The 24,074-nt window shown below is 40.4% G+C and overlaps 2 protein-coding genes across 5 annotated transcripts in view; one reads left to right on the top strand and one right to left on the bottom strand.

Annotated features, from left to right (window-relative positions):
• The window catches only part of LOC117424057 (growth factor receptor-bound protein 2), a 32,578-nt gene extending 26,989 nt beyond the window's left edge, over nucleotides 1-5,589 (bottom strand). For 2 of the 4 annotated variants that reach the window (XM_034040082.3, XM_034040081.3), the window contains exons 1-2: nucleotides 5,412-5,589; nucleotides 3,586-3,889 (exon numbers count right to left, since the gene is read on the bottom strand). In XM_034040082.3, coding sequence (XP_033895973.1) covers nucleotides 3,586-3,663 — 78 coding nt within the window. In that variant the 5' untranslated portion in view covers nucleotides 3,664-3,889; nucleotides 5,412-5,589. Of the gene's footprint in view, nucleotides 1-3,585; nucleotides 4,047-5,411 lie in introns of those variants that run through there. The other 2 variants (XM_058992318.1, XM_058992316.1) reach the window with 2 other exon arrangements.
• Nucleotides 5,590-12,143: 6,554 nt separating this feature from the next.
• Nucleotides 12,144-23,675, top strand: LOC117424769 (melanin-concentrating hormone receptor 1-like). The gene is made up of 3 exons (XM_034041474.3): nucleotides 12,144-12,231; nucleotides 15,477-15,595; nucleotides 17,806-23,675. Exons 2-3 carry the CDS (start codon nucleotides 15,532-15,534, stop codon nucleotides 18,840-18,842), a joined length of 1,101 nt encoding a protein of 366 aa, XP_033897365.3. The 5' UTR covers nucleotides 12,144-12,231; nucleotides 15,477-15,531; the 3' UTR covers nucleotides 18,843-23,675.
• Nucleotides 23,676-24,074: the final 399 nt, after the last annotated feature.

The following is a 24,074-nucleotide window of genomic DNA, read 5'->3' on the forward strand; positions in this document are numbered from 1 at the left end:
GAAGCTTTTTTAACCATTTTTTGCTTCTCAGAAATAGCCTGCGTCTTAAATTTCGAGTACAGTATAAGTGATGCGTGTATTAAAATCGGCAAAAAAAGACATGACTACCCGAGTACACAAACAGCAACGTGACTGACTGCCGAGAAAAGACAACAAAGACGTCCCTGCCCGAATACACAAGCAGCAACGTGACACTGCTGAGAAAAAACAAACCAAGCTTCCTGAGGAATTCCAAGAGAAACGTTTACAATTTCAGCATTTCTAACAAACAGTACCAGCTGGACAGATCGGAAATGCTGATCAGACCCCTGTATGTTTTCGACATGCCAAGCAATGTTCAGTGCTGTTGTGGTTGCTGGGTTACATGTTGCCTGATGCCGTGGAGTCGTGCTTGCTATTGCCAGGATGTGTGATGCTTAAGTGAGTGGTGGTGTGTGTATGACAGAGACACCACTTTAAGTATTATACAGTGTGCAGCATGATAAAACGAGCTCCGTGGTTAATCTACAACAACACTGTTTCGTGTCAGTTTTGTACGATACAACAGTGTAATTGAGGTTGTATCTTTGTTGATGCATATTTATTTGATGTTTTATTTTTTCCTCAAATTGAGGGTGGTAAATTTGGGCTGCATCTTAAATCTGAAGGAATACGGTAGTTTAAGTCCAGCGGAATTGGTCTAACGTAAGACCCTGAGATAAGTTTGTTGTGCAAAGCAAAACCTTGTAGCTCTTAAGTAAGACTGATCTTAAGATACTGTTGCAAAGCAATGAAGATTGGTCTTATTTTTTGGAGTGTTTAAATAAATTTTAGCAAAGACGACAAAAAATGGCAATTGTACTAGAAGTGATTATTAAAAAAAAAATATAATACTGGGGAGGTCACGGGTGACATTAAAACAATGCCGACAAAAATAAAGCCTGGCAAGAAATTACTGAACAGATAAATGCCATTAACCCAGCCGTAAGTCGTACTGTAAATGACATTTCAAAGAATTGAAAAATCTGCTGGCTGAGGCCAAAAAAAAAAAACATTAAAAAAAGCAAAAACTGGAGACGTCCCTTCTGAAAAACTTCACCAGATATTCAATAATTGATATTTATTGGGAAACACGTCCCATTTTCAGTGGAAGTGAACGGGTGCAGACGGGAATAGAGGACGGCACACTGATAGTAGCAGCAGGGAAATTAAATAAGTTAGTGTCTATATACAGTTTAATTTAACCATGTATTCAAAATCGGTAGCATTCTTATATTCAAAATCCCACTGTTGTAGTGGAGGTCTTGTGAAAAAAATAAATCTGGTAATCACTCAGTTTCAAGACAGTATTAATCTTGTTTAGGTAAATACATAAATATCAACTTCAGCTTTTTTTTTTTTATAGAACCGTGCAGTGAAATCGTATATACATTGTTGTGGCATCCTTAAAACTGTTAGGTGAAGCTGTGCAATTACCAAGTTTGTGTAAAGCCAATCAAACACCTCTGTTATTGGTCTAACTGTTAGATAACTTTCACAGAACAGTTTGTTTACAATTTGTAAAAAGCTGCCAGCGCTTTTCTTTTTTTTTTAATGCATGTGTTGTTGACCTCAGCTGGGCAACGAAACTGGCAAAACAACAGATTAGTTTAACGGTTAAAACTAAGTTGCTATACATGTATCAAAGTTGGACTTGTTTACAATAGTGTATGTCTCTTGGACAAGGGTGGCTGTTGGTGCAGAAAACATTCATGAAGAGGGTTAAATGAATCTGATACTACCAGTGCGGCTTTTTAACAATGCTGGCTGACGATTTGTGAATCCCTGTGAAGTCTCCAACAACATTTTAAACACTTCCAGTGGCATAGAAACGAATTGCCACACAAACTTGAATGACTGAGGGGATGCTGTGGCTTCTGTTAGTTGCCAAGTCATCTGGTAACATTTCCACTGAAGTGAATACGTCCTCGTTCTGCAAACGCAGTCTTTCAAACACACCAATGTTATTTAAATTCTCTAAGGGTTTGTGTCTGTCATTTCAGCAAAAGCCATCAGTGGTGCTGCCATGTTGGCTTCTATAGCAACAGACTTTTTTTCCCCCCATTTAAGCCTGGTGAGTGAAAGGCTTAAAAAAAATAACTTAAATTTAAAAACAGACTCAAATTAAGACTTTTTGTGCAACTGGCCTTATTTATTTGGGGCTTAAATTTTAAGTCTAAGTCCAATAAGTGGTCTTAAAAGCGTTTAAGAAATTCTGTGCAATCTGCCCCTGTTCCCCTCTTTTAGAAGTAACGATTAGTCTGGGGTAACAGCAGGCAAGGTTGCCTAGGGAGGATTCACGCTGGTATACTGACAGGCATTTAGGAGATGAAAGCTTTACATACTGATTATAGTAATAAAATCTATGACACAGGTTTTCCATGTGTATTTGAAAAGCTCTCAGGACAGCTGGAACTCCCAAAACATTAGGCAACCCAGCTTTCTTTATCAATCAACATCCATAAAGTCATAGTTAAGAATAATACCAACCAGTGGAATTTGAACCATTGCATTATGATCTCGCCCAACCAGCAAATGTCTTTAATTCTACTGAATCATTACAGTCTAAATCTGGATGAAACTCAAGTTTGTTCAGAAGCAGAATTTTACACATAGCTTCTAGGTTGGAATGCTGAGCATTTTTTATTATTTATTTAACACATGACTAAAAATCTGAACTGAAACGGCCATGTATGTGTGTATATGTATTATATATATATATATATATATATATATATATATATATATATATATAATTTTTTTTTTCTTTACGTGTTCCACCATATAGTGCTGAATTTAGAAAATACTAAAAAACTTTATTTCAAAAACACAAACGTTTCGCCATTGAAATTCTTTTGCTACAATTTTAAATTGTAGCAATAATCCGACTGCCAGTCAAATATAAAAAAACCAGTTAATACACAAGCAACTGGGGAATTAAAAATGGTCTGGAGAATGGTACAAAGAGTTGCTGGTTTGTTTGAAATCAAATACTGTCTGTATTTGTCAATGTACTGGCAAACCGCTCATTAAGAACAGTATACCTGTTAAATATTGATGGTGTTTCTGTGTGACATTAAATAGCTCTATGAGCTTGAAGGAACTGGACACTATTACTGTACAAACACATCAAAACTGGAGGTCTTACAATGTCTTAACATTCAATCCTTACATCTGAAGTGGAATTTGGAATAACGCTGTTTAAATTTAAAGCTTACAATTACCCCATCAAATCGTATAAAAACGATATGGGCAGATGAATATAAAATCGTAAAGCTGTTATGACTCAAATAAATACCCACCCTAGCGGGACTCCCTCTCCCCAGATCTGTGTAATTCAAGGCAACACAAACATACTTTATACACACAAACAATAATAATAACAATAACAATAACAATAATAATAACAATAACAATAACAATAATAATAATAATAATAATAATAATAATGCACCTCCTTACTCAATATCGTATACCCTTGACACAATTCAACAGAAAGAAAGATCTTCACACAAAGATACGGGGTGTTAATTTAATCAAATATGAAAACAGAAAAACACCAAATACCTTCAGCACGTCCCCCCGTTTAAAACTCAGCTCGTCGTCCGCAGTGGCTTTAAAATCGTATTTGGCAACGGCTTCCATGCTGGTTATATTATATACTTGCTGTCCTTCCAGTATCTGACCGATACTGTGTGTCGACGGCGTGGTATCAAATCGAGGTTCTCTTTATCGTTTGAAATAAAAAGCAGTCAGTCTGTGTCTGTCTGTTATTATCCTGGAAACTAGAATCACTCCGAGTCTCTCCTCCCGGCTGAGACCCGCTGCTGCACGTTTACGTCTCTCACATACACAGCACGGTGCGACGTCCCTGTAAACGGAAAAGATATCTCAATAAGCCCAGCTTGTTAATATTTTTGAATTATCAATGTTTTTTTTTTTTAAACGCTGGTATTAGTTTTTGGTGGAGCCGCGCCCCGAGCAACACTAAAAAATGCAGTCGCTTCCCAAAAAGAGGAAGGAAACGATCAGCTTGACAGGTCACTGAACCAATCACGGATCGCAACAGTCACGTGCAGCCGTTCGGGGGCAGATTCTTGAAAGACAACGAATGAGTAACACGGGGAAGTCTCATCCAGCCAATTAGGGCACGGCACAGTCAAAGCCACCCAATAAGACAAAAGACCAGACTAGCGAATATTTAGGAAACCAATCATTATCGAGTACCTCGTCTGTCCAGTCCACAGCTAAGATAGGTGCATTTTTACCAGTAGTGGTTATTTTCATTAATTACTGTACCGTGTCCAAACCAAAGAATTGAATATCTCCGTCCATACCACAAGGTGCACTTGCAGCTACCGTTTACTGAGACGGGCAAAGCAGCTCAATAAAACACACGTTGACTTGCAGCTGCTACAAGATCATTTCTCTTTTAAAGCTATTGGAAAGGTCACTCGCAAACGTCTCTCGAGGCTCACAAGGGGCTGGACTACATAGCAAGGAATAACTTCTGGGTGGTTCTTTCAAGAAGGCAGTGTCATTGTGGTTTGGTTTACAGAGGCACTGCAATTTAGATTGAATCCAGGCTTCAGCTTACTTACACAGGAGCACAGCATATGTCATGGGTCGTGTGCTTTTGTTTTCGTCACTGCATTTCAGAATGTTTCTTTAAAGCTTTCTTTGGTATCTTTCTAACTTCTATGGACAGTCTATTCTCTACTGCATGCATTGCCACTACTACAGTATCAAGTTATCTACGGTGGGCTATTGGAAAACTACACCACGGAAGCAACGAATTGTATTGTAAACCAGAGAGATATCAGGGTCTGCTGCTTCTGTAACTTCAGCTTTCAAAATGCAATCCACACAGAAACATGAAAAACAAAATACACATTTATTACATTCGCACACCCTACCCTTTAAAAGTTCCCCTAGGATATAATGTTCTACTGGTTCTACCTCAGCACGCATTACTTAATACTTATGTTTGATGCCGGGTCCAGTACTGACAGTGGCAGTTTATTGTCCTAACTGTGTAGCTATGATCAACACAGGTCGCTTGTGTAGGGGAAGGTATACCTTCCATAAATGTGTGCGTCAACGGCCAATGTGTCAACCAAAATATGATTATATATGTTCAACACCAACTACGTAAACTGGACTGTATTTGAACTCTGGTTCCTGGCACGTCATTTACATCACTACTAATATGACGAGGCGAGCTAGTAAGATATTTTAAGCTCGCACGGATCTCTTACTTCTCCCAAATGTGTTGCCAGTTTACACACATATATAATGCTAGACTGCTCTCTGTACCTCAACCAGGCCCATGATGGTAAAAATAGTGAAAGCACTTTTTATTTTTTTTAATTTTTTTTTTTAACAAAACTCACCCTCGGCCTTTCTGGGTCGACAGAAGTCAATGACTAGTCAAATGTCCTTACTGCTCCAGGAAAAAAAAACAGAAATGTATTTGATATATAATTTTTTTTTTTAAGTACAATTCTTTATTTATTTCCGCTTGCTTCCAGAAGCTGTCTGATATGTCTCTCTTCCCTGGAGCGAGATCTCGCGAAACTTCACCGCAGATCTTCGGGAACAAACAGCCCCGCCCCATTATTACATAACCACACCCATTTCGGTGTTGACCCGCCCCTTATTCACACTTTTTGGCCCACAGGACACGCCTCTGTTAACGTTACGGTATCACATTACAGTATTATAAACACGCCCCCTCCCAAAAAAGCCACACCCATATATATTACATGAACGTGTATTTGACTCTTCAGGTGCCGTTGTCCTCATTTGAGGACAGGCTGCGTTGACATTTTCTGGAGCATTTTTAACATCTACCAGTTATTTTAACCTGTTATGTTGTTATGAAATTTTACTCTAGTTTTGTTAACCGCAAATGTTAAGTCTAAATGTAATGTATCAAATGACATAAATACAGCTTTTGTTCGGTACCTAATGGGTTAAGCCAAGGATCATTTGACTGCCGAAGTTGTCGCGTTTTCTAATTAAACCATGTTTTTGTCTTGCTTTGTATTTTTTTTAAACAAGCTGCATGTCGTTGATGTAGCTACCCTGTATTTATCTACACGCAGACAGTATGTTAACAATCGTCAGATCCGTTATACCAAGTGGAATTTCAGGACTCGTCGATCAACAAGCCAATTCAATAATATCATTTTTTTTTACTCCAGTTCAATGCACTTTTTTTTTTTTTTTTTTCTAAAACGAAAATCAATGTTAATGTGATACGGACATATTGTCATTCAGGCATATGTCATTCAGGCTGTCTTAAAGCTCGTTTTAAAGGATGTTGGTTGCTGACGTTGTCAGTTGAGTTGTTCGGAGTCGTCATTATCGCCCTTGCAGACGAAGGCTTCATTTGGGACAGCAGGGAGGGGTGATCCCGTGTAAACGTTTTATTATCGTACGTTAGCACATCACTTACTATCACACGTATCTGCTCTGTACTTGTCTAATTTACCACGCTTTCCCTTGATTCTGCAGGGGCTTAACTGTGGGGCTTAACCCTTTGCAATGCTTTCGACGTACTTTTTATAAGACCCAGGACGAGGCTGGCGTTAGTGATCGTTTCACAGGTATTTACAAGTTTTGTAAGAACAGTAAATAAAAGCAGTACTGTGCCGAGGCTCCCATGGTAGAGACTAAATAAACGGCACGTGGTGTGCATTGACAAGTACTGTAATCCTCCTCGCCAACTCTTCAGAGTGCGCTGGTATATACTGCCATCTAGTGGACACAGGTGCACAATTTCAACACCAAAGGACTAGAGCTCACGTTGCAACGCTCGGTTAGGTTTGCTCTTTCTCTGTCGGTGCGCGTTCATGTTTTTCCACCCTGGCAGATGATGCATTGCACAGGCTTTATCTGCAGGATGCAACAGTAACAAGTACAAACAGTCATTGCATTGCATTTGTTCACATCGCTCTGTGTTAGGGGCTTCCAGTGCCTGGTATTGACGTCAAGCCTGGTATTATTGGAAAAGATCCAGTCTAATGAACACCAGTGCTAATTTGTAAAGAAAGAGGTGCCGGGGCGCAAGCACTGACAATAATACCGTTCTAAGAAGCGCACATTCAAAATCATAACAAGTCTATATGAAAGAGTATTGTACGTACTAGCGACTATGTATTTTGCCCGGCCACTTTGCTCTGTGTGTAGGCACTATTAATCGATGTTTTATTATGGTTTCGCATTTAAACTGTTTAAAATGAAATACAAATTGGAAAGGCATTCAGATGAGTCCGCGCTGTAGTCATATCTAGCTATATCTAACATTATCAACGCTGTGAATGCAACAGAACCCGCAGTTTGTGGAGATTGCAAAAAAAAAAAAAAAAAAAATTAATAAATTAAAAAATAAATAAATAAAATAGATAGTTTTTAGCTTGTTTTTTTTAATTCTCTATTAATTAAATTATTTCCATTGAAAAAAGGCATGCGAGAACCAGACCGTTATTATTGTTGTTATATATATATATATATATTTTTAATAGGGGAAGTTAGCAGGTAATGTTCCTGCGTTGGGGTAGGGGTACAGGCAGGCTTGAACGCGTTCAAGTTCAACACTATCCCTGAATAAAATGTTGTTCCTGTTATTAAGCAGTAGTATAATCTGAAGCAGTGGTATTTAAAAATAACAGAAGCCAGTTTTCACTTTAGTGAAATGAATGTTCAGCTTTCATATTGAAGCTTGTTGTGTACTACTCATTCGATCAAACCAAGTAGTGTAAGAATTTGTTTGTATCGTTCATGACGTCTTTCAAATCAAGTAAGATTAATTCTCTATAAATAAAGAGCGTCGCAGTCCTTCTTTCGCAGCTAGTGTCATCTCTATGGCACGTAGCTGAAATGGTAAAACAAGAACTTGCAGAATGGATAAAACTGTGCTGACAATTGTAAGAAAAAAACATTTAAGAGCAAAACATTGTATGACATTTTTAACTTTCATAGCTGAAGAGGTTCTGGGGCTGTGCCTCGTCAAACCCAGAGGTGCCGGGGCTGAGCCGAGACAAGGCCCGGCACAAATTAACCACTGACTGAACACCAAAAATAGAAAGTGACACAAAACAAACTCAGACTGACTTCTTTGGGTCAGAAAAGAAAATCCAACAACAAAAGTATCAAACAGTAATGTAATAAGCAAAATACGGAAAATAAAAACGGAGGAAATGGAGCAGAAAAAATGAGATGGAGAGCGAGAGAAAGTCATGACTTGCAAATATGCCACTCAATATTGACGGTATCCTTTCAAGCAAGCATCATGCATAAGGTAATACAGCATGTTTATTTTAGGCATTCCGCATCAACTGCCGAAAATTGTGCTGCTTCAGTGAGTCATCCTCCTTACTAACACAACCCAGCTAGCCCCTGCTCTGCTTCAGCGATTCATCGTTACTAACACAACCCAGCTAGCCCCTGCTCTGCTTCAGCGATTCATCGTTACTAACACAACCCAGCTAGCCCCTGCTCTGCTTCAGAGAGTCATCCTTACTAACACAACCCAGCTAGCCTCTGCTCTGCTTCAGCGAGTCATCCTCCTTACTAACACAACCCAGCTAGCCTCTGCTCTGCTTCAGCGAGTCATCCTCCTTACTAACACAACCCAGCTAGCCTCTGCTCTGCTTCAGAGAGTCATCCTTACTAACACAACCCAGCTAGCCTCTGCTCTGCTTCAGAGAGTCATCCTTACTAACACAACCCAGCTAGCCCCTGCTCTGCTTCAGCGAGTCATCCTCCTTACTAACACAACCCAGCTAGCCTCTGCTCTGCTTCAGAGATTCATCGTTACTAACACAACCCAGCTAGCCCCTGCTCTGCTTCAGCGATTCATCGTTACTAACACAACCCAGCTAGCCCCTGCTCTGCTTCAGCGAGTCATCCTCCTTACTAACACAACCCAGCTAGCCTCTGCTCTGCTTCAGCGAGTCATCCTTACTAACACAACCCAGCTAGCCTCTGCTCTGCTTCAGCGAGTCATCCTTACTAACACAACCCAGCTAGCCCCTGCTCTGCTTCAGCGATTCATCGTTACTAACACAACCCAGCTAGCCCCTGCTCTGCTTCAGCGAGTCATCCTCCTTACTAACACAACCCAGCTAGCCTCTGCTCTGCTTCAGAGAGTCATCCTTACTAACACAACCCAGCTAGCCTCTGCTCTGCTTCAGAGAGTCATCCTTACTAACACAACCCAGCTAGCCCCTGCTCTGCTTCAGCGAGTCATCCTCCTTACTAACACAACCCAGCTAGCCCCTGCTCTGCTTCAGAGATTCATCGTTACTAACACAACCCAGCTAGCCCCTGCTCTGCTTCAGCGATTCATCGTTACTAACACAACCCAGCTAGCCCCTGCTCTGCTTCAGCGAGTCATCCTCCTTACTAACACAACCCAGCTAGCCTCTGCTCTGCTTCAGCGAGTCATCCTTACTAACACAACCCAGCTAGCCTCTGCTCTGCTTCAGCGAGTCATCCTTACTAACACAACCCAGCTAGCCTCTGCTCTGCTTCAGCGATTCATCGTTACTAACACAACCCAGCTAGCCCCTGCTCTGCTTCAGCGAGTCATCCTTACTAACACAACCCAGCTAGCCTCTGCTCTGCTTCAGCGAGTCATCCTTACTAACACAACCCAGCTAGCCTCTGCTCTGCTTCAGCGAGTCATCCTTACTAACACAACCCAGCTAGCCTCTGCTCTGCTTCAGCGAGTCATCCTTACTAACACAACCCAGCTAGCCCCTGCTCTGCTTCAGGGAGCCATCCTTACTAACACAACCCAGCTAGCCTCTGCTCTGCTTCAGCGAGTCATCCTTACTAACACAACCCAGCTAGCCCCTGCTCTGCTTCAGGGAGTCATCCTTACTAACACAACCCAGCTAGCCCCTGCTCTGCTTCAGCGAGTCATCCTCCTTACTAACACAACCCAGCTAGCCTCTGCTCTGCTTCAGCGAGTCATCCTTACTAACACAACCCAGCTAGCCTCTGCTCTGCTTCAGCGAGTCATCCTTACTAACACAACCCAGCTAGCCTCTGCTCTGCTTCAGCGATTCATCGTTACTAACACAACCCAGCTAGCCCCTGCTCTGCTTCAGCGATTCATCCTTACTAACACAACCCAGCTAGCCTCTGCTCTGCTTCAGCGAGTCATCCTTACTAACACAACCCAGCTAGCCTCTGCTCTGCTTCAGCGAGTCATCCTTACTAACACAACCCAGCTAGCCTCTGCTCTGCTTCAGCGATTCATCGTTACTAACACAACCCAGCTAGCCCCTGCTCTGCTTCAGCGATTCATCCTTACTAACACAACCCAGCTAGCCTCTGCTCTGCTTCAGCGAGTCATCCTTACTAACACAACCCAGCTAGCCTCTGCTCTGCTTCAGCGATTCATCGTTACTAACACAACCCAGCTAGCCCCTGCTCTGCTTCAGCGAGTCATCCTTACTAACACAACCCAGCTAGCCTCTGCTCTGCTTCAGCGAGTCATCCTTACTAACACAACCCAGCTAGCCTCTGCTCTGCTTCAGCGAGTCATCCTTACTAACACAACCCAGCTAGCCTCTGCTCTGCTTCAGCGAGTCATCCTTACTAACACAACCCAGCTAGCCTCTGCTCTGCTTCAGGGAGTCATCCTTACTAACACAACCCAGCTAGCCTCTGCTCTGCTTCAGCGAGTCATCCTTACTAACACAACCCAGCTAGCCTCTGCTCTGCTTCAGGGAGTCATCCTCCTTACTAACACAACCCAGCTAGCCCCTGCTCTGCTTCAGGGAGTCATCCTTACTAACACAACCCAGCTAGCCTCTGCTCTGCTTCAGCGATAGTGATACTGGGTCAGAGCTCACTCCCAGCCTTGGAATTTGATAATCTTATGCTGCTGATTAAGCTTTGTGTTGTTTGTCCTTTTGTATTGGACCCCCTTGTAAACTAGGCATCCGCCTCAATCTCCTGGTTTAATAAGATACATAGCGAAATAAAGACTAACACAGCGAGCTCCGCACATTAAGAGGTATGTTCTGTTATCTGTTAGCTTTTCACTTTGTCACGAGTTAACATGCTTGCTATAAGCAGGTATTTAGAATACACCAACAATACAAAAGATGGATCATTTACCGCAGGGAGAGTGTAAGTTATTCCAAGGCGAGTTTACATGAAATATCACCGGTCGCGTATGATAAGCTAATTACAGCGGTACGTGTTTATCTCGTGATAAGCGAATTAGGGGTTCCGAATTCGACTACTCACATATGCAATCTATAAACGAGTGTTCTACAATACAAATTAAACATACATTGATGCGACACATTTTAAACACACTTATGTTTATTTTGGCAACCCTATTTGTCGTATAATGTACATGAAGTCAATTATGAAACAATTAATATAAACACTATTATGTTTAATTATTAAACCTGTTATTCAACAGCAGCTTGGAAATACTCCCTGCCATAATACACGTGAGAATGTGGCTTGAGCCGTCGATTGAATGATTAATGGTTATATATATATAGGGCAGCAGTGTGGAGTAGTGGTTAGGGCTCTGGACTCTTGACTGGAGGGTTGTGGGTTCAATCCCTGGTAGGGGACACTGCTGCTGTACCCTTGAGCAAGGTACTTTACCTAGATTGCTCCAGTAAAAACCCGACTGTATAAATGGGTAATTGTATGTAAAAAATAATGTGATATCTTGTAACAATTGTAAGTCGCCCTGGATAAGGGCGTCTCCTAAGAAATAAATAATAATAATAATAATAACTAGAAATGCCAAGCAGTTAAAATGGTGATTTTCTCGTGAATAATAAATCATTTGAGAGTCAGTCCCACAACTATTTCTGCAAATATGGCACGAATGACGTCAATTCTTTGCCCACTTTTGTATTTTTTAAACCCCCTCCCACCCTCGTCCCAAAACCATCAACGACTACAAATGAACTGTTGGAGAATGTACACCTTTCACCAAGGGAGCTTGAAAACAAATAGCCAAGACTTTTAGTACCATGACATCAGCCTGTGTGTCACAGAGGGAGGGTTACAACGCACACTCCAGTAGGCTATATCAGAAAAAGTGGAATTCGATTCGCCGGAGTATTAGGGAAGAGGAATGAAATGCAATAATTTGAATGAGCACACCCGCTTCTCCATACCTTCAGCTGTCTGTGCGGTACACTTGTGAGGCTCACTCAATAGGTAAGTCTATTACAATGGGGAAAAACTAAATGGTAATATTATTAATAATATGGGTTTAAATCGTGTATGCTGACAAGCACGAAGATTTGTTGTTACAGATCATATATACTGAGCATCATAAGAAGCGTATCACTTATATTTAAGCAACAAAATAAACTTATCACTTATATTCGGATAAAATTCACTAAATGTGATCGAAAAATTACAAACTCTGTTTTAGAGCAGGCGCAGTGACTTTTTATTGTACTGATTTGACATCACGAAGATGCTGCAAAATGATCTGTCGATCTTGGGCAGGTGTTGTGACTCTTGGTCTCTCAGTTCGTGGCTTGTCACTGACAGACCTTGTTTGGTTATACCGTCTCAGCAGGTTTGAAATTGCTGGCTGTGAGCCCCCAAAACGGCGAGCCACAGTACGCTGCCCTAGTCCAGCCTCCAACATGCCGATTGCACGAAGGCGCTGCTATCTTGACAGACGTGGCATATTGTTTTTTTTCTGTGATTTTATTTATTGCTTTTATTCAAGCTTGCAATTTAACAGCTGAAATCACTCCATACCCAGAGTCCAATCAACTGTCTCACTAATTAGGTGATTAAGTGCATATATGCTTCAGTCATAGTCACGCAAGCGTGCCATGGTCAAGGATGAATGATCGAGTGATTAAAAAGAAACGAAAAACATCTGGTCAATGTCCATCATTTATATACCTTTTTTTCAAAATAAATGTGTTATAATAGTGATAAGTTTATTTTGATGCTCGGTATACTTTTGGGGGTTGTACTTTTAAACTATATGCATGTAACATACATGCACTTTAACACGTTTGTACGTACAGACGCATTATAAAAGTTATGGAAGCGATTAGACAGAAATGCCATTTGAACCGTCCCGATTCATAAGCCTTCTGCTGCATCTGTGCAACAGAGAGGGTTTCAAAGTGCTCTTGTTGTATCGCATGCATGCAAGTGCTGAACCCTAGACTGGGCTGCAATACTTTACGCTTGGCAAGTTGCATGACAGAATACGGCTTAACATGTATGGGACTGATACCAAGGGCGTAGGTTTGGTTTGAACATTGGTGGGGACACAATTTTTTAGGGGGGCGGAGTCACAGTCGCTAGGGGGGTTCGACGCATGCCCCCCCGGGAAGAAATTTTTTAGGAGACAGCTGTTAAATGGTAACTTCTGGTGGCTTGAAATGAATGCTGGACATGAATCGAGGACAATCTGATTAACATGAAGTTGGCTAGTATACACTTAAAACACTATGATAAAGTGTCCCTCCTGGAAGCTGGTTTGACATCCCTGCTATAGAATTACTAATAACCTGAATTATAACCTATCCCAGCCTTACTGTAAGCTACGAATACCCCTGGCGCTACAAGCATGAGCACATGCACGCTTACGTGGTCTGCCTGCCACTCCTGTGTCTGTGCTGCTGCTCGAACCTGGGTGCATTGCTTCATTCACCTGATAAAATAATAAATTGATGCATGCCATATAGAGAGAAAATATATGGCTATGCTAACTTTATTTGCTGAGTATTACTGTACAGCATTAGCCTACTATCATATCACAATGTGCCTCAAACAATAATATATCTCAAAACTGAGTCCAACACTTTCACTGTTATAATCACTAAGTCATTACAGACCTCACCTGCGACCCTGTTGCTTCACCTGCCTCTGTACTGCTTTTACCAGGTTGCACTGCTTCATTCACCTGATAAAATGATAAATTGATGCATGCTGTTTAGAGAGAAAGTATGACAGCTAACTTCATTAGTTAATTATTTTTACATTTGCTATGAGAATCATTATCAGTTGTGTTTATTACTTTAATAACATCTTCCTAATTACACTTGGACTTTTTGTAAATAAAACTTCCTTATGTCCATCTTTATTTTTTTGGTTGCTATTATGCTTTAGTCACCTAAAGCCAAATTGAAGTGATTAGCTAACGTTAGTTGGATGACGATATCAAAACATACTCTCTCTCTCTCTCTCTCTCTCTCTCTCTCTCTCTCTCTCTCTCTCTCTCTCTCTCTCTCTCTCTCTCTCTCTCTCACACACACACATAATGATTTAGCTGTGAAACAAGCTAGCTAGCCACCAAGGACGTGGGGTTAGCAGCTAGCAATGGGTCGCTAACGTAATAGGTAGGTAGGTAGGTCGGTAGGTTTATTCACTCAAACTATGTTGCTGACGAGCTGACAATACCTTCAGCCCCAGCACCTGGCTTTCATTCAGTCAGTGGCTCACACTCCTATCAGACTGACCGGCAAGCGGCAACATCAGATGAGCGTCTTTCCAGAGTCCAGCCTAAGCCAGCGGGTCTCAACCTTTTTTTACTCACGCCCCACTGAAATCTATTTGTATATCTGTCGTCGTCCCCCGCCCCCGTTTATTTTTATTACTGCCTATATAATATAGTGCATTTATTTAGCCGCCTGGATAGTCACACTGTCCATTCAATCAAATACATATGTTTGTGTTCGCTTTTTACACACATGATACAAAAATATCAAGCAAGGAGTAAGTTAGTTACAAAGGGAGGAAGGAGGAGGATTGTAATAATGTGACAACGCATTAACCAACAAACACAAAATAAATATCGAATTAAACTGATTATATTTATTCTTATTTTTTTAAATAAATGTGAAAATTGTGGCACAATATACACCGTTTAAGAATGACTAGATTTTTTTTTATTTTAAACCCGGAGATTTACCTTTCACTCCCGAGTCCTTGTGCACTTTCGCACTTCAATGAAAGCAACACACTCTGCTGGTCCCTGACCTCAGCCACGCACTGAGTCCGTGTTACAGTGATGCATTATGGAAGGGCCTAAGCCAATCAAATTAGCGTTTTTTTTTTGTTTGTTTTTTTGAAGGAGGGAGGAGTAACGAGGGGGGCGGGGGGCTAGAGAGAGTTAACCCTTTGTGGAGCAGATAAAATGACTTGACAAAAGACGTTTCAGATTTATCAAAATTATTGGTAGGGACAATTCAACGGTCCCTTGACATTGGTAGGGACATGTCCCTACCGTCCCTAGCTAAATCTACGCCGGTGACTGATACAATGACCAGTACACTCAATTTAACATCAAATTACATTATGTATTGCGCTAGAAGTGTTTTATTAGAAGCGCAGATTAGCCCTTTTAAAACTAAACGCAACAAGCGTAATGTGAGTTTAATTTTGCAAGACCTCAATGTGTGTGTGTGTGTTTTTATTCCCCCTAGACTCTGCTGGTGCGATTGACGAGATACACTGGAAATATTGATCTCCCAAGACGTGATGGCATCCGACAACTTACCGCTTGTTGCTGCTTCGGGAAACGATTCTTCTGCAAACTACACAGGTAAGTGACGGCCGGGCGAGGCTGTATGAGTGCAATAGCAGTTCTGCACGTTTGCCCCCAAGCACCTGTCGAAAGAATGCAAATGTTTTCAGCGCTCCGGTGGACTAAGAACCCGGATTTGAGTTCAGCACCACGGCACTCGGAACAGCTCCTGTAGCAGTTTGTTTGGTGTCTAAAGAAAGCTTGATTTAAGACAGACTTACTGCTCTCCGCCTTCCTATATATAGCCGTGAAGTGATGTTGAGAGGAACAGACTAACCAGAAATGCAATCACTCGTACACCCGAAAGAGTTTTGAATCACAATATTCAATATGAGTAAGGTGACCAGATTTTGAAGTCCTTAAACTGAGACAGTATGGAAATATTGTGAATAACTTCCAACTTCCAAGCTACGCGAAAGCTCCAGCGTTTTTATTTTCACTTTGGCAATGTTTGATCTACTATCACATTGAAAGTGAATGTAGAGACTCATGGTGAATAAATTATCTTATTGTCTTTGTAATTTCGTTTCTACACAGCAAGTATTGTTATTACATACATAGTTTTCTTGGTACAACCAATGATCATGAGCAAGGATAAGATTTTGGCATGGTGATTTTTACTACATTTCACGGGCGAGTTGTTGAAAAAAAAAAGAATTCACTCAAAGGACACCAAATAATGTTGGTTTAGCTACATCAACATACACAAGAGCTTTTAAAAAGTACACCAAAATCAATAATATAAAGACTATTTATTTTGACTGCTGGCAAGTTTAAATGTTACTTTAGAGTACAAAACTTAGTTAAATGTCCTTTTAGACCAACTTAACATTTTTTTTTTTAATACTGTACGATTCAGCTTTCACACCGGCTGCGTAGCGAAACAGACATAAACGGTATTCCTATTTCTCTGTGCGCGTCCGGCGTTTGTTTTCAATCACTCAACAACACCCACAGTACGGAAATGTTCATTAATTATCAACAAAATGTGAATACGTTAAAAAAAAATGATGTAATGCTGGTACATTCGTATCTCGTATCTCAGAGGGCATCACAAATCAGAAAAAAGACAAACAAAACAGAAAAACCTCTCGTTTTATCTACACTTTGCAGGAAAATAAAATAATAAAAAAAACATGTTCAACCGCAGTCTGAAGTATTTTGTTTAGTTTTACAGAAAGTGAGTATTCGTATGAAAAAACAGTTAAGAAATAAAATGCAAGCATTAATTAATATTTTTTGAAGATGCAAGCCCACTTGTTTTGTTTCAAAAAATAAATTAACAAGCGCTGTATGTATGTGAAGATCACAACCTGGAGTTTACATTTAACCTTCACATTTGGGGACATTTGTCATCATACAATAAACAGGTTTTAAACAGGTTACTTTTCTGTAATTGTTTTAAACTATTCGTGACGATGTCTGCTTGTGCGTGATAGAAAAGGAAATAGAAAAGTACAAAGATAAAATAAAAACATTGTTAGATTTAAGACATCCCTAAAGTCAAGTTCACAAGCATTAAGAAATATACAACCAATTTCCCAGTGATTAATTCATTGATTCTCGATGTTCTTTCAAATGTAACCAGGCACAGCACACAAGTAATTACAAGAGAAAATGACAAACACGATGTTCTCAATGAGCTATAAAAATCTACCCAATAACAGATGATTCATCAGAATTATAAGCAGCTTCATAACCAGTTTGTGAGAGAGATCTTTAAATTTCATAGCATGTACTGTATTTGGCTGGCCATTCACAACTTGAGACTAAAGCTGAGGGAATATTAAGCCACTTTTTCAGGAACAGTGGCTTCAAATCTGGTTCCAGGAGACCGGGAGACCAAATTTGCTGTATCAAACCCCAAGCCTCCCCTGGTGTACCATGCAATGGCCTGAAATCTAGAAAAAAAAACAAGTTCCAAGCCACAAAGTGGTTTTGTGTTCCCTCAGCGTAAGTGCTGTGTTTGAGAAGTTTTCAGATTTAATACAATCAGAAAAAAAACAACTACCTAACAAAGCAACTAATAAAAATAATATCAAGCCAGGTTATATACCATTTTGTTGTTTTGTCAGAACTTCAATGGCAGTGAATTCTCATTATATGGCATACGAGCATGAAGGAAGAAAGAGTAATTCATTTTAAAAGCAGAGCCAGTGCTTTGATGTGGTACTCACTCACGGCCACATTCTTCTGTGTAATTATTTGTATTATTATTATGTTTCCAGCTGCTGCAGAGAGGCCTCTGCACTACACCAACGTGATCATGCCGAGCATCTTCGGGATCATCTGCTTCCTGGGTATCATTGGGAACTGCATCATCATCTACACCATTTTCAAGAAGACCAAGTGCCGAGCGAAGCAAACTGTGCCAGACATTTTCATCTTCAATCTCTCCATCGTGGACCTCCTGTTCCTCTTGGGCATGCCCTTCCTGATCCACCAGCTCCTGGGTAATGGCTCCTGGTGCTTCGGCTCCATCATGTGCACCATCATCACGGCGCTGGACACCAACAGCCAGGTCGTCAGCACCTACATCCTCACCGCCATGACCGTGGACCGCTACTTAGCCACGGTCCACCCCATCAAATCCACCTACATGCGAACGCCTTGTGTTGCAACCATGGTCATCTGCCTGGTGTGGCTCCTGTCCTTGCTGACCATCATCCCTGTCTGGATGTACGCGGGTTTGATGTCCCTCAAAGATGGGTCGGTTCAGTGCGCTCTCCTCCTGCCCAATCCTGCCACCGACATCTACTGGTACACCCTCTACCAGTTCCTGCTGGCCTTCGCCTTCCCACTCATCACCATCTGTGTGGTGTACTTCAAGATCCTCCAGCACATGTCCACCACGGTCGCCCCTCTCCCCCAAAGAAGCCTTCGGGTGCGCACCAAAAAGGTCACCCGCATGGCTGTGGCGATATGCCTGGCGTTCTTCATCTGCTGGGCGCCCTACTACATCCTGCAACTGGTCCATCTTGGTGTGCAAAGGCCCTCCGTGGCCTTCTTCTATGCCTACAACATCGCCATCAGCATGGGCTATGCCAACAGCTGCATCAACCCCTTCCTGTATGTCGTGCTAAGCCAGACCTTCAAGCGTCAGTTCATGGTGGCCATCCGACCGGCCCAGGAGCAGTTCCGGTTCAATAACAGCATGACCAATGGCAGCGTGAGTCTCAGACTGGCTCCAGAGTCTACCCAGCAGTCTCATTTTTCCAGGCAGTACTCGCAAAACGCACTCCCTGTGACTGTAGCAGCCCACTGAAGTGGACATGCAGCAATGCCTCAGGTTTGGTTTTTGACCCTGATGGTTTATTCTAGTGAGGCAGGAAAGCCTCGAAGCCCTTCCTTGATACTCATCTCAGCACCTTCACTTACAGACAGACTGTCAGTGGTGTAGACTTCTTCCATTCACTGCACACATAGTAGCCATTAATCATGACTAAACTCAAGCGTGCACTGCCACGACATTGGAGGTGATTGGATATCATTAGTTCAGCGATTACACAAGGCCACAGGCTAATCCAGCAGAACAGTCTATGTGAGGGGGTGGCTGGGTCTTACTGTCAAATGGAATGTCAAAACCTCTATAAGCTTAGACATGCTTTTATCACAATTCCAAGGGTGTCTTTATCATCCTTAAGTCATTACAAACCAAAAGCAAACTGTGTCCCAGATGACTAACTTTTGCTCCATTGGAAGCCCAAGGGAGATCCAGACTCTGTTTTGCCCAGACCTAAAGAAATTCTCCTTAGAAAGGGCAAGTGAGTTCTATTTCTTGGAAATCAGACAATCCAAGTGCTTTGAAAGATTGAGAGCCCCAGGGAAGGAATGAATCAGTGTGTCTCGCGGGAACAATTATCTGAAACTGCCTGTAAATGTGCTACTCTCTGTACGCCAACATGTTGTAGCATTATGGCTCTGTAGTAGCCATTTGGGATCAAATTAAGTGAGTTATGGTGTGGCGCACAATGTAAAGGGAATATGCAGCTTAGAATAGCCCACCTTGTTTTTCAAGTGCCAGTAAATCTTTATGGTGGTACATAACAAATACATCAAGGCAGCTGCTGTATACAGTTTAAATCAATATGTGCCTGGAAGCATTTCTTTTATTTTCTGTAGACCTTTAATTAAAGCTTTCTGTTATCAGATTGGGCAAACGGCAGTTTCAAATCCAAATAATATTTTTTTTTAGCTGACAAAAAAACAGAATCAGGTGGAGTGAGTGCAGTTCAAAGGTCACAGAGCGACATGATTTTTTGGAATCAGGAATGACAGACATGTGTCCAAACAAGCTCCTAAACTTGCTTTAATTGGACTAATAAGTATGAGCAGAAAGATTGATTATCATTTCAGTGAACAAAGCTACGCTAACATCAAACGTCAGGCTGTATGTTTCTTGAATCTTTAGGCACAGACCTGCGTATATGGATGTCAGTTCACTTTGAGAGACAATTGTGTTGAACAAATGCCTCTAGGTAGAAGAGGCATTCTCGCTAGGGTCAATTTAATTAGTATTTTCATCCAGGCAGCTCTGAGAATTTCAATGAGAAATAATTGAGCTCCTTCTAAACAGGCAGATGTCAGGTTTATCTCTTTTAAAGATCAGTAACCCTGAGGTATAAGAAAAGAGTTGCTGTTTAATCAGAATGTCTCGTACTTGATTAATTCATTATTGCTTTGCTTGGATAAACATACACCAGCAGTCAAATCCTTATGATATAGTGGGAGTCTTTTTCACTCAGAACAGATTCAAACAAAGAAGAGATTGCCCTGTCTGTGTGGGTTTTGCAGAGCAAGTGTCATGCTGTTTGTTTTTGCAAATTAATTTATAGCTTGTCAAAAGTGTTGATTTTATTGTGCAATGAATCTTCTCCCAACGGCTGATCAGGTAATAATACTGACATTGGCATAAGGCCTGTACTTACCTCTTGACTACAGAGCTTGCTCTTTAGTTGAATGGTAAGACGTTGGTCTTTGAACTGTATGGTTAGCAGTTCGCGTCCAGCCGTTGTCTTTCCATTCAATTCAATGGTCTGCTGGTTTATTACAATTGAAAGGAGAATAGAGGTTGAGCGGACTGAGCTGAAGACTTGCCTTGTGCTCTCTCAATGCATGGCAGGCATTGTATTTGCATGTTTTATCTTCAGTGTCTCTATGGCTGTGTCTAGTAAATGTACAGTGTATGTGAAGAATTGAGATGTGCTCTGAAACTGTGAGCTTTTTCCCCCCAAACAACCTTTCATTCAAAGATGGGATACATTTTACAGTAACACTTTAGTTCAGGGATTTGGCATTCACAATTAACAATGCATTCATAAGTGAATTACAAAAGGGGCCAGAAACAATATTATACCGTTAGTAATAAGGCTATAACACATGTAACTAAGGCATTAATAAGAAATATTTCAACTACTTCATAACATGACAAGGAGGTACACTAGTTAGGTGGTTATGTAATGTATATAAACATGTTCTTAACGATGTTATTACCAGCTCTAGATTATGATTAAACACTGTATAGTAACACAGAATTACAATGTTTTGTAATTCCATGTTAGTATACAGTAAAAACTAATTGTTTGCTATAACATGTTATAATATAGCTTATTACAATAACCATATATATAATACACACACACACACACACACACACACCCAGGGTAGGATTACTAAACACAGTGTGATTTAGCAGAATGATACCAAAAGTTTTAAAATACTTTTTCTTTTCTCAATGCTAATTTGTGCAAGAAATAGAACACCCATGATAATGTTACAAATATTATAACCATGGGAAAAGCATGGGAAAAGTGCAAAAATACTATGGTAAACTTAAAGGTGCATCGACTAGGACTGTGGACACAAACACAAATGAAGCCACGGACACACAGTCTAAAGTAAAGCATTCTGACATTCTGGAGAAATACTTGTAGAAATTAGATGAATGCATGACCTATTGTATGTGTTACTAGAAGTTCAGTATGCAAATGCAATGGGAATTTGTATAATAATTCTTGTGTTAAGAATATTTCAGTGGTGTTCTGGTACCTTCAGATTTAGGAGCACACCACTGGTGTTAATGCATCAAGTTACCGTTTCACAAATTGCCACTCACACTTACACAATGTGTGTTCCCTTGGTGAGGAAGGGAAGTGTCACAGCCGGTGCCCTTATCTAATGTAATGCTTTGCCATGAAACAGACCTTTCTACAGTTTCCAATAAAGACTTAATCGTGGCAGGACCACAGAGTCATTACAGAATCTGTCCTGTCTGAGTGGCCAGAAATCACTGTCAATGGAGATTATTCATTTGCTCCTCATTGTAACAAATAAATTACCTATCAAGGGAGACAGGCGTGATTTCAAATCCTATTTTGCCATTAATTGTGAACACCCACACCGCTTCTCTAGGAAATTATAAATGATACTGTATAATTCTGTTATTTTTAAAAGACTAAACTGTCTAGCTGAACAATGTTTACCATTTATTTGTTCCATATTCCCATCAGTTTTTGTTATGTTAATAATTAGCAACAGAATTGAGCCCTTTACTCCATTCAAGGTTAACATGCTCAATGATTTACCTTATTCCTGCACATGCTTTCTCTCGCCAATCATTTTAAGTTACTCTTCTTATGCCAGCAGTGTTTTAGTAAAGAGGTTTGACATTATGCATTTTACTCTCATGTGATATTTCCAATACATTTTCATCCTACGCCTTCTTCATGAGCATGCCAACTGTTTGCCCAAGCGCCCTTTCATCTCAGCTTTGATCTTCTCTCTTGATTTTTCTCCATACACCTCCATGCATCAATCAACCGAATGCCAAGATGATAGTTGCAGCTATTCTTAGGATCAACCACACCCCGATGTAACATTTCAAAGGAGCTTATTCAAATGCTGTTTTATGCCCCCTCCCTCTCCCTCACCTCCTTGTCTGCAAGCCACTTGAAACAACGTTTCAATTGCAACAGATGCAGATAAGGTTTTCTGCTTTCAAATACAGTAGCTGATTTAGGTAGGAGATCACAGACACACTCAGATATACACAGACCACAGACAGTGCACATGTGTCCTCATCACTGCTACCCTATCAGCCGACTCCCACACAGCTTCACAGCAGCCACTGCTGGAATTGGAAAGGTTTTTTGTTCTTCGTTGGCTAGATGAAAGACAGGTACATAGTGAGCAGGCAGGTCAATTGATTTTATAAAATCCAAAATAGAATCAAAAAACACCTGTGACCTCATAACGAACAGACACCAAGGGCCGTATTACTCCAGTCTTTAATTAACTCCTGTTTTTCTAAAGAGGGAAAAAACGAATTTATTTTTTACTAAGCAAGAACCAAACAACTAAGGTCTGTATGTCAAGTTCTCTTCATAACTCTTAAAATGCTTTGAAAATATGGCCCTAAGTCCAGTAGATGTCAGATCTGCTCAGGGACAATGGGTGTACCAGAAAGGTATGGACTGAACAGCCTCTTTTTGTGATACAAAAAAAAAACATTAAATACAAAACATGTTGGTAACCCAACACCAACAGTCCATAAATTGTGAGGATTATACAGAGCACACTTTAAATAAGTACTTGCAATCGTAGTTGTCAAGGCTCAGCCATTACCATAGACACGGTCTGAAGGGAGACGGAAGCTCTGACTAGCACGTGCGCAGATGTATAATTTGGAGCGAGTCATTTGGGAATTCAAATTGTGATAGAAGAGAAGAGATGTTTGTTTCTAAAATGCCTAAACAGCGCATAACAATTAAACAATACTGCAAAGAATTTGACCATGAGGGGATGTATGGAGCTGACGGTGACAAAATAATGATGTGCAGATTTTGCAACTGTCGGCTGGAATGGGAGTCGAAAGATACCATCGTTCAGCATCATTTGCTGTTTATTGCTTTTGGGGGGAAATATGGCTTGTTTGCTTGTACAGTATTTTGCATTAGTATTTGCTTTGCTTTGTGTTTAAATACTGAGAAACCCCAAGCTTGTTGTATACTGCTTCAGCGCAATGGGATTGAAATACAAATAATTTTTTAATGGGTAAATTGCTGTATGTGCAATTATTATTTATGACAGCCTCACAAGAGTAGGGCAGTATATATATATATATATATATATATATATATATATATATATATATATATATATATATATATATACTATATTTTTATAGTGGGCATAGGCAGTATTTACTGTAAATAGGCAGTTGATTAAAAAGAGTGGGGGACTGTACGTTACTGCTAATTATGTAATTATGGTAACTAAATTATTTTTCTGTGTGAGGTCTGATTGTCAAAATGTTAAAAAACTAATCGGATAATGTTTAATAATAAAAAAATATATATATATATATATGTATACTATTACTTTGAGTTATTTTATTAATGTGTATCTGTAATCAATCGATATTTGTGAAAAATAAAACTGAAAATTTATAAAAAATAAAAATAATTTCCCTGGGCTCTAGTTATATCGGTATGCATTT

The sequence above is a fragment of the Acipenser ruthenus genome, chromosome 19 (assembly GCF_902713425.1).
Source record: "Acipenser ruthenus chromosome 19, fAciRut3.2 maternal haplotype, whole genome shotgun sequence".
In the NCBI taxonomy this organism is placed as follows: Eukaryota; Metazoa; Chordata; class Actinopteri; order Acipenseriformes; family Acipenseridae; genus Acipenser; species Acipenser ruthenus.